General features: G+C 36.1%; 2 protein-coding genes across 6 annotated transcripts in view; one reads left to right on the forward strand and one right to left on the reverse strand.

The window, feature by feature from the left end:
• LOC109055951 (sestrin-1-like) overlaps nucleotides 1–1594 on the forward strand; it is a 44187-nt gene extending 42593 nt beyond the window's left edge. For both annotated transcript variants that reach the window (XM_042777892.1, XM_042777893.1), the window contains one exon: nucleotides 32–1594. In XM_042777892.1, coding sequence (XP_042633826.1) covers nucleotides 32–118 — 87 coding nt within the window. In that variant the 3' untranslated portion in view covers nucleotides 119–1594. The remainder of the gene's footprint in view (nucleotides 1–31) is intronic.
• On the reverse strand, nucleotides 680–19068 carry LOC109055964 (armadillo repeat-containing protein 2-like). 4 transcript variants are annotated; one of them, XM_042777890.1, is made up of 18 exons: nucleotides 18886–19068; nucleotides 17942–18241; nucleotides 17465–17537; nucleotides 17212–17383; nucleotides 16017–16146; nucleotides 14420–14463; nucleotides 13813–13920; nucleotides 12112–12302; nucleotides 11802–11904; nucleotides 11457–11710; nucleotides 10067–10212; nucleotides 9117–9216; nucleotides 7779–8061; nucleotides 4190–4312; nucleotides 3975–4088; nucleotides 3765–3897; nucleotides 3529–3668; nucleotides 680–3043 (listed from the first exon to the last, which is right to left on the reverse strand). In XM_042777890.1, exons 2-18 carry the CDS (start codon nucleotides 18151–18153, stop codon nucleotides 2904–2906), a joined length of 2466 nt encoding a protein of 821 aa, XP_042633824.1. In that variant the 5' UTR covers nucleotides 18154–18241; nucleotides 18886–19068; the 3' UTR covers nucleotides 680–2903. The 4 variants fall into 4 exon arrangements, 3 of the variants coding, with proteins under 3 accessions (XP_042633824.1, XP_042633823.1, XP_042633825.1); XM_042777889.1 differs by having other exon boundaries at nucleotides 17942–18209; nucleotides 18886–19067; XR_006162767.1 differs by lacking the exons at nucleotides 680–3043; nucleotides 3529–3668; nucleotides 3765–3897; nucleotides 3975–4088 and adding an exon at nucleotides 7270–7690 and having other exon boundaries at nucleotides 4217–4312; nucleotides 17942–18209; nucleotides 18886–19067.
• Nucleotides 19069–20512: the final 1444 nt, after the last annotated feature.

A 20512-nucleotide genomic window follows, 5' to 3' on the forward strand; every position in this document is an offset into this window, starting at 1 on the left:
TTAATAACGATTCTTTTCTTTTGTCTTTCAGGTCCACGTTAATTTGCTTCTTATGGAAGCGCGCATGCAGGCAGAACTGCTCTACGCTCTGAGAGCTATCACTCGCTACATGACATGAAGTGCTGTTCTTGTCTACCTTTTTATTTTATTTTTTTACTGTCGTTGATGTTTGACACTTCAATAAATGTAAAAATTACAAAAAAAAAGGAAAAAACAAAACTGAGGAAGAACAACAACTGGTGGGTGTGGAGGACGATGACAAGGTTGTTTTGTTAAAAGAAGGAAAAAAAAAAAAACTGTCAACTGAACCTACTTGTTGAATCACTTGTGTGGCTGCTCAGCCTGCAGTGCCAACACTGGCCACTGGCTCTGAGAAGAATCCCTCTAGTGTGTAAGAGGACAAGCTGAGACTGCGAGCTTCTGGAGGCCAGACTTCCTTTAGTATTTCAAATGCATCTGCGATAAGATGCCATGTAATCATATCTTCTTTATGTGAGATAAAAAAAAACAAATGTGAAAAACAAATAGGAACTCCAGCACCAGTGCAGAAAGACTGCACTGACAAGACTATCTACTAGCGTTTTTTTTTTTTTTTTTTTCATATCGTTTTATATAGTTTATTTTTATTTTTTCCAGCAGTGGCTAGAGATAGAAGCATTACTGTTTTTGCATAAACGCGTGCCTAGTCATGCACAGCACTGGCGAAAGATGCTTAGGTGCCGTCTGTTCATGCTGCTTTTCTCAATTGAGAGGCCCTTAAAACCCAAACCATCACCCATTTATATAAGCTAATCCAGGAACGTTAGTGTGAGAACGCAATTCAAAAGTAATAGCTGTCTGAGCCCTTGTTAGAGTTTACTGTAAGACACCACTTTGTTTCATTAGGACATTTCCAATGGGTGAATGCTATGAGGGTAGTAGAGAAAAAAATCCAAACATAGGCTCTTTTAGGGGTGTTCATTTATAAAAAATATCAAAGCACTTTTTTTGAAAAATGTTAAGCTTCAGCTGTTATGTAGCCATTTTGTTTTGATGACCGTTTTCTATCTTTTTTTTTTATTTGTGTTGGCAACTTTCAAAGTGGAAAGGTCTTCCTTTTGTGATGTGCTTCCTGTTGCTCTGATCCATCCGCCTTATCTGTCTTCCTTTTAATGCATGGTCATCTTAACTCCTTGTTTTTATTTTGGGGTTTATTAAACTAAATACCTCCTGTTGTGTATCCTTAAATATCTAAGTGCTGTCTGGTGAGCAGAACAGAGCTAAACGGTGAACCAGGCAATCCGCACGACTGCACGGTTGTGGGGTTAAACCATGCTTGTTCTTATTATCAGAACTTTAACCAGTGTAACTAAGCAAGTTTTGTTTTGAGTGTGTGTGTGTGTGTGTGTTTTCTTTTTAAGCGGGGTGGATTCTCTGCGGTCTTTTTTTGTTTACTAAACCAGTTAAGTACTGCATTCTGATGATGGCAGGACTAGAGGGATGGTACTTTTTCTTTTGGAGGAGGTTTTAAGTCAGACTTGAGAGACTGATGTCAGTTACTGACAATTTTATAAGAAATTATTTGTAAAAAAAATAAATAAAACATGGTATTTCACTGGTTGTATCATTTGTAATTTAATCTGAAGTCTTTTTCTTCCCTGAAAGTCACAGATGATGATGCATTACACTGAACAATTATTGTTATTGATTATTAATTGCAACAAAAAAAGATCTGAGCATTCCAAACACCTCATATCACGAGAATTTAAGGTTATTTATATGCTTATTAACAATAACACACTTTAAGATATAATTTATATAGCTTTTAGGTCACATAATCAATGTTTTTATGTCCATGAACTTCCACCCAACAGTAGAGACCCTTGTAGCAAAGCAATATATCAGCACAGACACTACAGGACTATAGAAAAGCATCCCCTGCTGTGCACTAATGATTTCAACACAATGTTGAACGCGGTAATTTGTCCTCTCACAGTGAGGATTAAAGCAAGTAACATTGTTAACCTGGGAACCATCCCTGTTTGCATAAATATGGAAATTTTCCCTTTTGTTGTTTGTAATTTCCCTGTTTGTTTGTGGTTATGAGGCTGGTGGTCATTTAGTGCCTGTAAATGGTCATTAAATGGAAATCACCATGGGCTAGTTGTTGCTCATTTTAAAACAATAATGTGAGAAGTTGGGTTCCCCTCTTAATAGCGATAAAGTATCTTGTTCTTTTCTGGAAAAGTCCCTTGGATATTGTGCAGGAGTTAAACAGCTTCAGAGTTTACACAATGAAGAAAACGCTAAATCGCAGTAAATAGTGATTAAATACATTTCACAAAAATCTAATTTCGGTCATTGGTATTTAAGCATGTATGTAGGTCACCTCTAGGGCAGCTGTGTAAACGCTATGGTAATATATAGACTGTAGCTGTGAAGTGTTAACCAGTTAAGAGGAGGAAGCCAGTGCCATATTATATCAGTTTGATGTGATTGTATTAAAAAGTATGACAATGTTTCTATTCTGTGTTCTTTACAGACTTTTCTGGAAGTGTCTGTTTAATAAAGTCTTTGAGATCACGGAGATGCTCGTGAGTGATTTTTGCATGTACCATTAGTGTGGTGTTCATGAACATAAGACTTGCTTTCTGTGTCTGACACAATTCATGCTTTCTCCTATTTAAGCTAAATACAGCAGCATAAGATTGTGTAATAAACATTTGAACTATTTTGTTTAAAAAAAAATGTGCTGGACATAATTGAGAAATTCCCTATTAACATTCACAACATATAAGTTCACAACATTAAAAGAGATATTGTATTAAAGTGCAATTTGCACACTGGCTCATTCCTCAGCTTTTAGGTGTACATAAAGTAAATGCCAATACACACAGTGGCGAGGAGGAGTGTGTCGGTGGAGCTTACGGAATGATTACAGTAGTGTCTTCAATATGAAAACTCTGTCTAAGCTTCTCAGCTACAGGCAAAAAGAGCAGCTCCCAGCATGCTTCCTGGACCTGTCTGACTCCATCATCCGAAGGCCACTGCAAAGCTCCTCTGTCTGTCCAAAATGCAAGATCATATGTCTACATTAAGTTCATACAATATTTTTAATCATTAAAATAAACAGTGTTTTCTTCATGTATTGTCATATGTGCACATGATAAAAGTTACTGTCAACTAACTGTTGTTTGATTAATAATATATATACCATTTGTTTTATATATTCTGTTACATTGTCATATATATAATATATATAATTTACATTGTTAATATTTTAATATATATATATATAAAAGCTATGTATTCATTTTTTACAATTAAAAAATAGATAATATACATTGTATTGTACTATATTTTATTGCAAATTAATTATATATAATAAATCAAATTTATGTTATTTTATTTTCATTATTATATACACATGCATCATTTGAATATCTTTGACTGTTGCAAGCAATAACTTGCACTTTTTTATTTTTAAATTAATTGTACCGAATTAGCATATTAAACTGGCAGTGCTGTATCTTGTGTGTTCATATATACCTGTGTAGAGCCACAAGATCTCCAACAGCTCTTCAGCGTGCTGCAGCTCTCCATCTAAAGAGCAGTTCCATAGAGTCTGACACACCACAGCGGCCAGATGCCAGTCCTGAGGCCCGAAGTCACGCAGACAGTCAATAAGCCTGCAATATGGAGATAGAGAGAAGGCATAGTACTTATACATTATACATACAGTGTTGTCAAAAGATGAAAGCATAATGAAGAGAGAGGCAAGTTACTTCTGAACAGTTCCCTCGGCTCTCAGCATGGCCCTGTTGTCTGGATCTGCAGATAGGTTGATGAGAACTCCACATGCAGAGAAACACACATCAGGGGTCTTGGAGTCCAGGAGGGTTACCACATACTGCTCCACTGAGACACAAAAGACCAACACAACATCAGCCTCTGGAGATCTGGAGAGAAAAAGTGGCAGGGAGAGTGTCTCACACCTTTGTGCTGCATGATGAAGTGTCTCACATCTTTGATCTGCGACAGATTTCCAAACACACGTGTGGCCTCCAAAACAACATCCATACTGGAGCTCAGCAAGAGCTTTAGTAGCACTGCAATGACAGAAGGACAGACGGGAGGGGGACATTACTGAAGGACCAAGACTGATATAATATACAGTCTGCGTTCACACACACACAGACACACGTCTTACACTGTGAGATGTGTGTGTGCTGGGCACGGACCACTGAGCTCATGCCTTGGTAGAAAGACAGGTTGTTGATGGTGGCCACGGCATTAACCAATAATTCTTCACTATCCTGTACACACCTGCACTCTGAGAGAGAAGGGCAAAAGACAGAAAACTTAGAGAAAACTTTGATGCATTTTATGTGTATATATGTGTATATTTCAATGATTATTTTATTTGTATTTTATTATTATATTTGTTTGTATTTATATTAAAAAATTTTTTTATTTTTTTATGAGTATTAAGTTTGGTCAAAAGTTTTTTTATAATTTTTTATTACATTTTTATGATTCTGTTTTTGATGCTCGCATCCTGTGTTCTGACATAGCATCACATGAAAAACTAAGGTGAAGTACACTGTATTTAGCATTTAAGGTAAATATGATGAAATCAGAAAAATTATTCTCTCAAGCAAAGTTTGTAGCAAGAGGTTCCTGTCAGTTCCTGTTCTCTTATTGTTAGTCAAATGAACCAGATTACTGAGACTATCACCTTTTGTTTGTAATGGTCCTCTGCCCCAGTCTTTGAGTTGTTATGCTGATTGGATTAGGACTGGTGAAATGGGGCAGGTTGGTATACCTGAATACCTCATTTGCATACTTTGTTTAAGGTTGTCACCCAGGTGCTCTGTCTCCATTTCTAAGCACTGCCCCCTAAATGTAAATAACCTACAATGTATCATTGCCTTAGTTACACTTTTGATGACTGCAGCGCCACGCAGCGTGTTCTCAAAAAAGAGTCCTGCTGAAGATACCCAAGAGTCTCCTGGTCTTCGCTTCTGAGTTTCCAACAATATGATAAAAGAAGGCTGTGAAAATTAATCTGTAACATTTATTTAGTTTTTTTTTTTTTTTTTTTTTAGTTTTTTTAGTTAACTATATAACCCTATATGACTATATATATATACACACAGTCATGGCCAAAAATATCGGCACCCTTGGTAAATATGATCAATGAAGGCTGTGAAAATTAATCTGCATTGTTAATCCTTTTGATCTTTTATTAAAAAAAATTCACAAAAATCTAACCTTTCATTGGATAATAAGAATTTAAAATGGGGGGAAATATCATTATGAAATAAATGTTTTTCTCAAATACACGTTGGCCACAATTATTGGTAACCCAGAAATTCTTATGAGTAAAATATCTCTGAAGTATTTTCCCATTCATATTCACAATTTTGAGCACTCCAGGGTGATTATGAACATGACTTTATCCAGCCATGGCTTCCTGTTTCACAGAAATATAAATAGGAGGGAAAACAAGGCCAAATCCCCTTAATCATCCATCACAATGAGAAAAACCAAAGAATATATTTCTGATGTACAGCAAAATATAATTGAGCTTCACAAATTAGTGAAGTGGCTTCAAGAAAAGAGCTAGAGCAATGAAAATTCCCATTACCACCATCAGAGCAATAATTAAGAATTTCCAGTCAACATAAAATGTTACGAAACTGCCTGGAGGAGGACGTGTGTCTATATCGTCCTAATGCACGCTGAGGAGGAGAGTTTGAGTGGCTAAAGACTCTCCAAGTCTTTAAAATAACTAAAACTAAATTTTAATAAATACAAATTGTTGTTTAAAAAGACAAAATAAACAAAAAATTACTAAAGCTTTAACCAAACTGAAATAAAAATGGAAAACATGAAAAATAAACATTCATGAAATATTAATAAAACATATAATAGTATCTCAATGGTACTAATGATACTAAAATAAGACTGTTATCAAAATGAGTATCCATTAGTCTGATTTTGCTGATTGTTTGGTTTTTAGAGTTTTATTTTGAGTGTATTAATACAAGATAGTACAGAACATTAAGTTCGCCTATTTAAACAACTGTTTTTTTTTTGTTTTTTTGTTTTTTACGACAAATACCATGGTTAAATTATAGTTAATGTAGCAAAATAACGCAAAATATTCACGATTAATTTGTGGTTATCCTGGTTTAACTACTGTAAACGTTTTCAACCATGCTCCTGAGAAGCCACACAGCATTTAACAACCATATTTAACTACATATAACTACTGATGAACACATCAATTTACATTAAAATGATCACTCAGTGAGTTATTTAACCATGTATTACTATGTCTCTGCAAGGCTTTTGTCTTTTCAACACTTTAAAGTGCACAAATTCATGTTATTTCTTATTTATATGTAATGCAGGGATTTTTGTTATCTGAACCGCTTTCACCTAATATATTAACTTGAAGTATCCCTCAGATTTTAAGACAACAAGTTAATAATTATGTAACACATTTGGATGTTCACAGTTCTCTGACACTGGTTAGTGGTTACATGATATGCAAGTAAACAAATATGTCTAAATTTAAATCAATGTCATAAATGAGTACCTAAAATGTGTAATGTTTGAATTACGTTACTAACTACAATTTTTGTCATGTAATATGGAATCAGTAACGGACTACAATTTGTAAGTAATCTACCCAGCTCTGGCTACAGTATAACATAAGCCAGATGGTTCAATTCTTGGTACAGAAGATCAGATCACTGATCAGGTGTCACTTCCCCCTTGAGAAGTTTCAAAACCATTCGTGTGAGTTCTTCACGATAAATCCGAAATTGAGGTAGTCAGAATCTGCCAGAGCGTGTGACTGTAGTAAGATCCTGTATTTCCCGTTCAAAGTGCGGTTTGCTCTGTCAGTGTTTGTGCGTCATGCTGCAAAGTGTGTGTTCGTTTCGAAACACCTTTTGTTGTGGCAAATGCTCTGTCATTGTTACCCTTGATTTCTCAGTTTCTTTTTCCTTCTCAATTTATATTTTCATCATAACAGGATGTCATTTTAATGTACCAGACATAAGGTAGATAAGCGAGAAACAATAAATCTCCCACCCATTTCCTCTCTAACTGTCCACATCTCAGTTCTAAAAACGACAGCATCCTCTAACTGTCATTTCTCTAACTGTAAGAATCTAGCAGTAAGTTTTAATATCATTTCTCACATTCTAAAAATGGCATATATTTCCACAGGACACAAATCTCTTTCTCTATTTCAAAAAGGAAATGCATAACTACCTCTTCACCCTAAACATGCCTACTTCTGAAACGTCTGCAAGCAGAACCAAAACCGAGCTTCCATCCATCACACCACAGTGCAACATCTCTGAGAACAACAGGCTGCACAGAAATAGAGCTAAGCATAATAAAAACATGCAGTTTACAGTCTGGCTGTTCTCGTCATTGGAGAGGATGCAGTAACTTGAGGGCCTGTGCCAGTAATTGACGTGGAGAGAACAGCATTTGATTGCACCAACTTGCACATTCATTCAAGTTCAAGGAAGTAAACTTAGCCTGACACATCTGTGTTGCTGTGTGTTTAAAGTCACATCGCTTTTGCTAAGCATGCATGTACACAATGCTTTGAGAGTGGCAACCACATTGAAATGCATGAGTGAATGCACTGCAGTATCTGTGAAGAACATTCCCAGTGGGTTTTCTGTAAATACACAATTTTTGTTGAATGAACTATTAACAAATTAACCACTCAGAGGAGTGTGTGTATATTTCATGATTATGTTTTGTACCCAGCACTTCCAGTAGCAGCTGTACACACAGTGTGTTGGCAGCTAGTGCCGTGCCCACGGTGGGATGGATGGCCAGGTTGGCCAGCAGTCTGATCAGTTTGACCAGGACGTCCTCTCTCTCAGAGGCATGGAATTGCTCAGGGGGCGATGGTGTTTCCTGGTAGACCTGAAAAAGATCTAAGAGGACATCTATCCCGCCTTCCTCTTCATAGACTCTCTCTCTGGCTTCAGTGCACTTGGCTGTCAGATTTCCTAGTGTGAACAGGAGACGCACTACCAGATCCTGCACATAAGAAAAGACAGAGGACAAGTTTGTATAGTGGGTCTATGTTTAGTAGGTCTAAGTTAAGGTGACAACACATGCAATTTAATATGTATACACACATATTAATGCATTTATCTAATTTGACATATTTGGCATTGATCCATAAATAATGATATAACACCCTCTTGTAAGACAGATAACGTTTATATTTTAGACTTATATTTAAATATGAATGCAAACACTGGGAGATCAGCGGCATACATATCTAAAATATGTACCTTTAAATGTGTGGAAGATTTTCATAACTGAGTTATCATTGTATTCCATGTTGTATTTCTTGTGTGTTCTGAAGCAGTTTGAGAAATGTGTAATCTGTTGTTGTTTTTCTTTTTTTCATAAAGCACAAGTTGCAAACATTTACATTAAATATATTGCACACAAACAAATACTAATAATTACAGTACACACAGTTCTATTATTTACTAAAAGGAATGTAATATGTTAACTCTATAAAAATTATGCGATCAATTAGGATTAAATATTTTAAAAATTATTTTCAGGCCTAGTGACTTGATGGTCCACTAAACCCATGCAAAAATAACTTGAAACTTCTGTGAATCTAGCTGCTTTTTGTTAACTTTGTTTTGTTAGACAGTTTAAACAGATTTTCAACAACTTCTTTGTTTTCATTTAGAATGTATGAAAAAGCGGGGTGCAGACAGAGACTTCTGGCAGTAGTCTCGAGGACAGTATGTCCTTATGTGAGGCACAGGGTGTGTGAGACTGTGTTTATGATACTTAGTACTCAGTGTGGACCGTGTTTATTCTTTATGAGATTGGGAGCACATGATCTCATTACACTTAGTGCCAGAAGGAAAGAGAGAGAAGAACATGAACTGTCTGTACCAAAATAAAATGAAAAGAAAAACACACACACCTTCATAGACCATTGCTCAAGTTCCACTTGAAAGCAGAAAGCGGAACATACAGCCTATATACTTACATGCATGTGTTTGTTTCACTGGATGTCTGAGTGTGTGTCGACATTGTACATATACTTGGGCCAAATTCACCTGTTTCCTGCTGTATTTGCCTAGCAGGTCCAAAAATAGGCTGCAGCAGCGTGGGGTCTCAGCTAGTGCATGACAGCATTCAGTGTAGGTGGACAGCTTGCTGGAGACCGAACACAAGCACATTCATACACATGGCACAACTTTATCAACACTAATCAAAAAGCTCAATCTAAAATTATAACTTACCTCAGCTGGTGGATATTTAAAATGCATTTTATAGCATACATTACAAAACTTTTAACCAGTAATCCTCAATCAGGGGGTCCATTACAGGGCCTCAGAAAAGGGCTAAAAGGAACTCAAGATGACTTCAAATCATTTGAAATAAAAGAAAACATTGAATTCAAATTAAAACATAGTCATTTTAAAGTCTTTTTTTAACTGTTTTGATCTGTACATTATGATGTGAGGCTTACACATACAGTGTTTCATTTATAAAATATGAAATACTTCTATATGTTATTTATGTATGATATTTTATAAATTAAATATTTTAATGTAACAAAAGTAAAGCCATTTGAATTTTTTTGTATTGAGAAATTTAAAAATTAAAATTTACAAATTTATACTTTTATTTATCTTCCATTTATTTATTCTCTTATTTTATTAAAAAGTCAATTATCACCTATAAGCAAAACATTGGGGAAAAAATGATTATTTTATCTTCCACAGACTAAGAAAAAATGGATATGAGGTACTCTTATCGAAGTGTGAGTTCTAGACCTGTAAAAGTATTGTACTGTAAATTAATAAATCTTATAACTGTGGGCATTTTTAGAATCAATATACATTGTAGTTATGTCAAGCTCTACAATATTTTATCGGGTTGAAATTGTAAAAAATATATAAAATATAAAAATGTTGGAATTAAAAAGGTTTAGAATCACTGGTCTTAACACTAAATTTGAATGCACACACACATCACAATGACAACTGCAAGACAGACTCACCTGAATATTCGGGCCACATTAATGCAGATGTCAATGTCACTGCGGTGGTTCTCCAGAATCAGGCAAAGAGTAGAGAATGACTTGTTGGACAGGAAGGAAGGCCGAGACTCAGACTGGTCAGCTATATTTCTCAAAACTGCTGTGACCTATAAAGAGTCAAGAGGTCAAGACTGTGAGCAACTGTGTGTATGAGGAAAACACACACACACACACACACACACACAAAAGAAATGTATGAGTATGTATGTTTGGCGATTGAGTGTGAATGAGGGACTGTGCAGCAGGTGTGCATGTGTGTGTACTACTGCCTAATGGGTAGAGATGCATATAAAAGAGGAAGCACTTATAATCAAGAAGAAATAACAGAAGGTCTTTAAAGTGGCCTCATAAATCTGACACTGATTAGGATACATGGAGGGAGCCTACTAGAGCTGCTTGGCCCATCAGGCCATACTTTCATAAAAATCCTCATTTCCGTCTGCCAACAGACTAATGAGTGGCAAAGCAATTGGCACTGAACATCAAACCATGCGTGCTGAGTTCAGGAAGTTTGTTTGGGCAGAGTTAAATCATTCCTGTGAGACATACTTTGTGCTGGAGGAGTATGAAGTAAAATATGGACATGGAGAAGTGGAAAAAGGGCATCCTCCCAGACAAAAGCAAAAACAAAAGCAGAGGAAAAGCACATTAAAATCTGCCCTTTTATTTGGCCCCATGCAACCCCACCCTTATGAAGCGCTCATATTTGTTTCCATTTCGTTCCCAAAGCAGAGTTCTGAGAAACATCCGTGTGGGGTTCAAGCATTCTTTATTCTTCAGGTCTTCAAGACACACATTTACAATGTTTGCAATGCAAACTTTTTTTCTTTTTTTTTAATCTATGGTGGTGTGTGTGTTGCATAAAGCACTATTCCAGCACATAGTGGGAGCACAAAACCTCAGTCACTGAAGATATGCATGATGGGATCTTTTGTTTTCAGACAACAAAGAAAAAAGGTGATCATACATCACAGAAAAGTCTTGTCAGTTCAACCAAATGTGAATTCTGTCACTATTTATTCATCTTTATTTCGTTTCAAACCTGTATGACTTTCTTTCATCTGTGGTACATAAAGAAGATATTTTGAGAAATGTTTCTTGGTCCATACACAATGGATGTCAATGGCAACCAAAATCGCTCTTCAAAATACATTGTTTTGTGTTCCACAGAGGCAAGCAAGCCAAACAGGTAATATAGGGTTAAACCATCCCTTTAAAACAGATAAATCTATCTAATGTAGGTATATGTATGATCGTGATCGCCACACTGAAAACAGGGTTAGAGCTGACAATAAAGCACCTTTGACCTTTGACTCCTGCTTAATCTAAGCAGCCATCAAGGATGACTCACCTGTACCAGTATGTGTCCTGCAATGATATGCTGACCTTCTCCCTCTGACTTGTGAGAAGTTACATTAGCTGAAGTAGATGGACCATGCATCAGTCTTTTTGACAACTGCAGCAGTACGCTGATAAAGCCTTTAGACAGCAGCAGCCTGGAGAGGGCGGTGTTCCCTGAGATGAGCTTCAATGAGCCGACACAGTACAGCACAGCTTCACCTTTACTCCACACATCCTCACAATGGAGCAGAGACAGCAGGGAGTCTGTGTGTGTACACACAATGGGCTGATGTTAGAGATAATGAATGATTGAGTTTAGAAAGTCTGGGTAAGTTATGTAATAATCGGATCTAACCAAGGATGCAGCCGTTTAGGAACAGGGTGTCGTTACTAGCGTTCCGGCTGATTTTGAAGACAAGTTTGCAGATGTTCAGCAAGTTGTTTCCACTCACATTGAGCTTGTAATATAGAAAAAAGCAATAAGGCAGGTCTCCACACTTCTTCTGTTTAAAATGTAATGTTAAAATGTTGTTTTCATAGGTACATTTTTATTTAATCCATTTAGAATAAATTTGACCCTGACCATAATGACCATACCCAGATTTTTAAATTAATTCAAGGTTTAAGACATACAGTACTGTGTGTGTGTTTGTCGATATACTCACTGCCAGAATAAGTTTGGCTATTGTTAGGTTAAGTCGGTCCGATCCCACATCTATCAGCCTGAAGAGTGTTCTAAGGATGGCAGACCTCTTTTTACACTGCCTTCCCAGCATTCCTCTTTCTGCCAGGGCGTTATGGAGACCACTGCATGCGTTACACAGCTCTCCCACTATCTCATCTGACACGGCATCACCTATAAGGATTGTTTTTTGAAGAAGACAAAACCCGATCTGTTCACTGTATGTTCCAGTGCACAAAATAACACAATGTCAAGGTCGCATTTCAAACCGAATTTTTCCCACAGTATTATTGCTGCATTGTCATCCTTCAACTGTCCCTGTGAAGGACAGTGAAAGAAGAGTAGTCAGTGGGGTACACAGCCTCTTTCATTCAGCTGATCTGATGTGTACACAGAGTAGGCTTACTGACATTTCAATGACATTTGGCCCACATGTCAACACCCACTGACAGAGCTAACATGGCCCTCCAGGGCAAATTCCCCCCCTGTATGGTATGCATCATTAGTTTGTATATAATAGTGTGTATATATAGTATGTATATATAGTGTGTATATAATAGCTCTTTACTGTCATTCCATGTGCATTGGCTCTGAGCACAACAACATAATATTTCACTGAAAAGTTAGATTAGACTTCAATGGAGTATCAATATCTCCAAAATCCCCTGGGCTCAATTAAAATTGATAAATAATCTTTATCTTTGCATCTTAAACTAGCTTTTGCTTGTGGAATAATTATCCATCTCTACATGCTTTTAACCATTGTGTGCACTGGCAATGCCTTATTGTTGCTGGATCAAACTTGCCTTTAGGGGATAAGTCACAGGCTGCATTTTTCAAAGCTATTTTTGCTTCTCAAATCTGTTTCCAAGATGGTTGGCATTCTCCTCAACTGCACCCTCTGATGATGCCATGGAGAATATGAATGGTATTTATGAATGAACCAACAGACTCTTGGCACAATACATATTTTATATTTGTTTTTTAAATGAATTTCTATTGAATTTTCAAAGTGCTTAAATATTTACTGCCATTAGGTTGCATTTCATGGTTCTTTTCCCCGAATATGCATTGACGTTAAAAGCTCTATACCATGCCAAGCTCAACACAAGTTTTGTTTTTATTCTTTTGCATTCAGGTATTGTGTTTTTCTTTCTCCCTGCAATTTTGATTTCACTCAGGGGCACATTCAAGTGCTAAAGTGCAGCTCTTTAGTATGAACTTGCATAAGCACAATCCAATACCCCCACAACTGGGGCTATCTTTCTAGAAACCACTCAAATAAAATGTTTTTGGACCATTAAAAAACTGTAACAGGGTGAATGGAAATTAAAACTCTCATGTTTTGGAGGGATTGACTACTTGTATGTTTGCATTTAAAAAAAAATCATTTTGGAACTATTGTATTATTTATCTTTAACTCATTAAAAAAAATTTGTTCTCACAGTATTCCCAAAAGATAATGAATGATTTTTGACCCTAAACACAGCATTAGGGTTAAATCAAAAAGCAAAATCATTCTTTCTTAAATATGTTAATTTTGAAGTGACCAATTCTATGTAAACTTGTTGGTCTGATGATGTCCAGCAAAACACATTGTGACCCTTTAATGGTCATCTTTAAGGTCATCAGATCATTACTGGTGCATATTAAGCCCATTCATAAGAGTACTTTTTATCATCACCTTGTGCAAAAGACTCAAATTCTTGAAGGACTGGAAAGACTTTAGTGTTCCAGAACACAGATTCATCCATGTTGTCATCTCCTGTGTCTCCATGCCCAAGCTTGACTTCTACAGCAGAACGAGATGGAGTGGGTGTCAGACAGACAAATATATAAACAGAACAGACAGACAAATGTAATTCATTGATCCCTTAGGGAAATTCAGAAATTTCACCCTAGTAGTTCGTAAAGCATATGAATGTAATACAGGATGTTCAGCGCAGCATGAAAAGGTCAGAGCTTTACACCCACACGCCTCTTCATTAGTGTCTGTTCTGTTCAAATGCATCTCTGAACATTTGCATTGTGGACGAGCTGCAGGAAGCAGTGGGTTGTGAAAACAACAGATCAAACAGCTATCAACTGGCATCTGGACAAGAATCTTGAGAAACTGCTGCAGCAAAAATGGTTTGGGTTTCCAATCCGATCAGATGTTTGTGGCTACTGGCAAGATTCAAGATCTTGTCAGGAGCAAGATTTTCAACATTGTTGCTTTGTTTATCGTGTGTTTGACTGTCGGTTTGTTGGTTTCAAGTGCAGATATATAAATCATAGATATAGCAATATACCTGGTTTTGATCCTCTTTCACTGGATACATCAGTTTGCGGTATTCTGTTAATCACAAACACAAATAAATGTACATACAGAGCAGATTGAGAGCATAAATGACATCATTGTGTTTGGAACAGTGGTTAGATGAATTACAAAAACCTAAATGGTGTTTTAAAACATTTATATTTAACCTGGACATTTTTTACAAAGTCTGTAGATAGAAAATGCTTAAAATATATCAACATGAATACAAGTTCAAAAGAAATTAAAAAAAAAAGAATATTTATTTATTTATAAATGGCAGTATTATCATATAATTCTCCTGTTTTCCTGGCAGACACAAGAGGTCACTGTTGTGATATTCTGATGTAGCATTTCATTTGGCCAATTATTTTCATTATATCTTTTTCTTTAACTGTCAATGATTTCAAAATCAGTTACTGGTGAAAAATAGATAACTTTCAAAATGTGCTTGTGTAAATGTTCATCAAATTATGCGTGCATGTAAGGGATACTACAACAGACAGGAAACCACAGGTTCACGTGCTTGTCTCAGATCTAGTCATGCACTGTCATGGTGAATTTTATCACAGATATCAAGATATCCGTTTACATGGTTTTAGTCTGTGCTATCACTAACAGCAGATTAAACTGACATAGTATGTCTCAAATGTACTTGTACTGTTTCTCAATTTTTATAGTACAGTATAATGCATCATTCTTCTTTATCATACTGTATGTCACATGGGTATTTCCTAAGGATTGTGAAGAAATTATGGTATGGCTAAGAATATTTGTGGCATTGATCATATTTGGGCTTTGTACTGTCTCGATAATGCCTCATTGTTGATGGGATGCCTCGGCCCAGACGTGATCTCATCGCGTGAATCTCAAATGAGACTGTACTGGTGGTCAACACACCAGTAAGCCAGCCAGCCACAAACCGCCTGCATAATCTAATATCGCTCCATTAGCAACTACAACAAGGATATGTAACAGAGAGAGGGAGAGAGAGGGCTTGCTGCCTGACTTTAACTTTATATTAAGTTCCAGAGTGTCTGTAAATGCATCCAAACTGGAAACGATTTTCATAACCTAACATTGCGATTTTCATAAGTGGGCATTCTGGGCAATGTACTAATGAGAGCGCTTGGATTTGAATAAACAAATCTTTGAATGTGATCTGACGGATGGTTTACACAATTCTGGTGCATTTCATGAAAGAGAACATAGAAGAGAAAAGAGAAAGGGATTAATACCACTGGGATCTACTGATCCTCAGAATGGTTCACAATTAACAAGTTCATTCTCTGTACACGGTGTCCTGAGAGTCAACAACACATAAAATGTTTTATTGCTGTTCTTAGCCACAGAGCATAAATCAATTTACTGAGGGAGTTTGGTGGTGCATTGACAGTAGAGATTTTTGTTATTAAACTCAAAGGGACAAACGCCTGATGTGAGTTCCTGTCATAAACATGCAGATTCAAAGGTTTCAATCCTCTAAACATGTGTTCAATAAAATTACAGATGTAGGAGTACATTAAAAGAACAATAAACCTTCAAGTGCGCATATAAGACAGCAAAAGAGATGTTTGTTCTCAAAAGCAAACCTGTGTTTGATAAGTATGTGCAGGTCTGTTTCAGAGGATGATTTTGTTTCATGCTCCACAACATCAACACAGCGTAGCTTTTCTTTGTCACCTGGTTGGTCTGCTCCAATCCTTGCCTCTAGAGACATATCTGAATAGGCACAAAACAACACAGCTCAGCTAAACAATCAAAAAAACATATTTTTCTATGTTTTCGAGATAATTTCTTATGCTCACCAAGGTTGCATATATTTAATCAAAAATAGAGTAAAAACAGTAATATTGTAAAATATTATTGCAATTTAAACTAACTGTTTTATTCATATTCATTCTTATTCATATTTATTTATTTATCTTATTCATATTTAGCAGTTATTTCTTATTGTAATATGCTGATTTGTTGCTCAAGTAACATTTCTAAATATTATCAATGTTGAAGAGATTTGTACCGCTTAATATTTTATATTTTTGTGGAAACCATGATACATTTTTCAGGATTCTTTAATGAATATAAAGTTCAAAAGAAAAACATATGTTTGAAATCCTTTTTTTTTTTTTAAATAGAATTATAAGTGTCTTTTCTGTTACTTTTGATCAACTTCATGATCAATTTCTTCAAAAAAAAAAAATTACTTACCCCAAACTACAGTGTGTGCGTGTGTTTGTATATATATATATATATATATATATATATACACACATAGCTAATTTGTTTGAAATTTGAATAAACAGAAGCTCAGCCAGAATAGTTACATTCATATCAACCTTTTACAGTCTAGCATTGTCCTTTAGTGTCATTGAACTTTTTGAATGGTTTTATTACTAATGTACTAAAATAAATAAAATTCAATCTAGCAAACAAACAAACATTTTGTTTTCTCAATACAAACTCAGGGCATACAGAGTTTCTATAAGATTTATATAAGATTTTTTTTGAAAGTGTCTATTTATATTGGTTCAGTGTGAAATACTTTATCAGTTAGCTGACTGTCTCTTCAGAGGCACTGACACAGGACACAGTGAAGAGGGTTATCAATCTGCCTGGTCAATAATATGCACCATAACTGCATTGCACTTGATTTGAAAGATAAAGTAAAGTGACCCTTTGACATCTTGTTATTGATTGTTTGATTTTTTGGTGGGGAAATATTAAATGAAAAGAGAAAAAATAGAAAACAAACAGATTAATAAAACACAGGTTTATTTCTTTTCTTACTCTTTGTGTTTGGTGTCATGGGTGGTAGTCTGTTTATGGATGCTGCTCTAAGCAGTCTGGCTCGAGAACCTCCTGATCCTATCCTTGTATTCCCTCGTTCAGCTGGGGGTTTGGGAAGAGTTGCATCCTCAACACCGCCATCCTCATCCAGGGACACAGACAGGCTGGGTTTCTAAGATTGAGAGAACTCTTGAATTACTGTTTCCTGATTTGATTTGAACAGTCAGACATAAAGTTTTGAAAGGCTTCTTACATGTTCCAGTGGGCTGAGACGAGTTCCAGAGCCTGGCCTGGAGTCAGGAGCTTCAAAATGTTGGGCATATAGACTAGAAAAGAAATTTGAGAAAGCAATTAAAACAGCATACTAGTTTTATATGAATAAACATAATGTTACAATTCAAGTACTTTAAAGGGTGGAAGTAAAAATTCCATTCATTTTCTCCATAGGGGGGCTGACTTTTAACAATAATTTTAAACATTTAAAGGCAGACCTACTACAAGGTTTTTAATTTATGATTGGTGCCTGGCTTATAATTCTTAAATGAAAACTTTTTTAAAAATCCCTAAAAAAAAAAAAATGGGAAAAATACTTCCATGATCAAGGCTGCTTAAAAAATGGACAGGTCCTTTTGCATTCTAGAATCAAAATTCATTCTAAATATTATAAGGAGCATAAAATACATTCAAAAGGGATAAATACATAAATCTATCATCTCCAATGTTGTTTTACCTGAATGCAGATGGTGGTCGTCCATCATGTGCACGAGAAGATGATTCTCCAAAGAGCTGCCGATGCTTCTCCTGAGGTGTGAAAGGCCGCCGTGTGGCGAGAGTTCTGAGAGAGCGACGAGCTTCTGACACTATCTCAGCACTTGTCTGTCTCCTGAGGCCAGTGCTTATGTAGACATGTTCACTTTTGTCCTGAAGCTCCATTAAAGACATGCTTGATCCATAGGGATGCGTACCAGTATCAAGGGCCTGAAACCTTGTCCATTATCCTATATCCAAAAGGGTAGGTAAAGATGCATATCTATTGTTAAAGGCAGAGAAAATTTTATCTTTTGAAAAAAAAAAAAAATTAACTACTTCTTGGAAATCTGTAGAAGACTTTTTATTTTATATTTTTCTCTGACATTCTTATCTTTATTACTTCAGTCTACATTTTACAGCAAGTGGTTTGCTGTCCTGTAAGACTTGTTTTTCAACATTCATATTCACACACAACCAATGTCATATCATTCAGGGGTGCGTTTCCCGAAAGCATCGTTAGCCAACTATGGTCGCAAGTTCCACTGAACTCTTTTGGTGACAACGAACTTGCAAACAGTTGCTTTTGGGAAACGAGTGAGACAAGCATGCGCGTCCACGCATTGTCACCATAGAAACGCACAACGCTGCTACAGTAGCTCTGGTGTAACGTTAGCAAAACAAAACATCCAAAACATATAAAGTACAAAGAAACTAAAAACTTGAAGTAAATAAATAAATAAATAATCTCTTACGATGAACAACTCGATCTGTGATCTTATATTCAGGTAACTTAACCGACAAAAACAACGATAAAACACGACACTATTAGTATCAAGCGTTGCCTGCAGCCTACTTTATTAGACAACTTGCTGCTCTTTGGCAGTCACGATGTGAACAGCACAGAAAAACAATATTCCCATTTACCTTGACTTCCAAACGAGTTAGGCCTCGATTTCACTGTTTTAAAGAGATCATTTTTAATCCAGAAAGACGAGCGTGTGCGACAGCAGAGAGGCACGCACGCCAGTGTCAATCACGGCCACGCGCATGGTCATGTGACACACGGAGCCTTTTGTTGCGTGAAACCTACAGCCTTTTTACAGCCTGTCATCTTTTCCTTCCATTTTATTTTTTAAGGATTTAGAACAAATTAATTTGAAGTCATTACCCATAATTACCTAATGATTGTCTTAATATATAGATAGGTGTGTGTCCTCAACCATAACATCATTTCCAACAGAAAAAAAACTAGAGTCTATGAAAAAAACAAAAAAAAAAACAAAAAAAAACAGGTGAGTCAGTTCAAAACTTGACCTATTTGATAAAGAAACATACTTATTTTTATTTAGACTGAAAGTAAATGAAGTCTTCTTTTATATTTCTCCTCAAAACTCATAGTATTTGCCTGGTGTTCAGTGAAAAAATCCTAAAATTCAGAGCCCACAGAGACGCCAGGTGCAACTGTGAGGAGAGACGTAATCACGCAGGAGATGACAGGTGAGCTGAACCCACCCAGAAAAATAAAAGAGGAATTTAAAGTTACACATTTTTGGCCTTCTTCAAATGAGACCACTATCTTACCTCAAATTTCGTGAATTTTAATTTTCCAAAAAGCTTGTGTTCTCACTTAAATCTGTCCACGATGTTTTACTGTACAATCGTTGGCTAAATTAATTTATTAGAGACGTCAAAGATCTTAATTGAGTTGCTGATAATATTATTGCCAATAATAGTTGCCAATAATATTATTCATGATGCAAATCCATTATTTTTTTTACTTATACAGCAGTCAAAACTACTTCACAAGTAAGACTGATATGAGTTGTCCAGCACTATATGTAGAAATCCAAATTTCCTGTTTCTCTGTTCCTCATAAAATATAATGCACATATGAGCAATCTTTTGGCACAGTGGTTAGATTTAAATAGCTCTACAAGCTTCATTCTCATGGATACAAGAAGTCTCATTGGTGTAATGTGATTTGAAGAGCTAGCCAATAAGGAGTTAGTACGAGAGTGCTCATTGGCCAATAGCTGCATGGATATGGTGGCCCTCTTTCATTGTAACTAGGGGAGTCTATGGGTACAAAGGATGGCAATCTTGATAACATTATGTCATGCATACTGCATTTCTCAGCTTGTCAGATTTTAGATAACGCTTGCATGAGATGCACAAATCTGTATTTAGAGGGCTGCATGAATGGTGTAAATTTAATTATCTTGTGAATCTTGACACATATGCACATACTACACCACTGACGGTGGTTGCTCTTCTTTTACGTCACTGAGGTAAATTGGTTTGCTTTGCAAGAACCATCATTTTCTGGCTGCTGTCTCCTAGACGACCACTTCCTTATGGGCAGTCTTTGGACACACATTCACTCCCTCACCTGGTGATAAGGAAAAGGCAAATGTATGACAAGGAGGTTAAGCAATGCGACTCAACCCGAAGTAAGATTAACAGAAAATGGGCTGTTTAATTGAGGTTAAAGTGACCATGAAATCAAAATAGATTTTTTTTTTTATATTTATTATTTAATATTTTATTTGAA

Source organism: Cyprinus carpio, chromosome A20, assembly GCF_018340385.1.
Source record: "Cyprinus carpio isolate SPL01 chromosome A20, ASM1834038v1, whole genome shotgun sequence".
Taxonomy (NCBI): domain Eukaryota; kingdom Metazoa; phylum Chordata; class Actinopteri; order Cypriniformes; family Cyprinidae; genus Cyprinus; species Cyprinus carpio.

Excerpts from the sequence above, each read along its gene's own strand:
- LOC109055964 (XM_042777890.1), bottom strand. The coding sequence starts at position 18,153 with ATGTCTTTAATGGAGCTTCAGGACAAAAGTGAACATGTCTACATAAGC. Across the intron at positions 17,538-17,941 it reads CGACCACCATCTGCATTCAG|TCTATATGCCCAACATTTTG; the intron begins GTAAAACAACAT and ends TTTCTTTTCTAG. Across the intron at positions 14,464-16,016 it reads CACATACTTATCAAACACAG|AATACCGCAAACTGATGTAT; the intron begins GTTTGCTTTTGA and ends TGTGATTAACAG.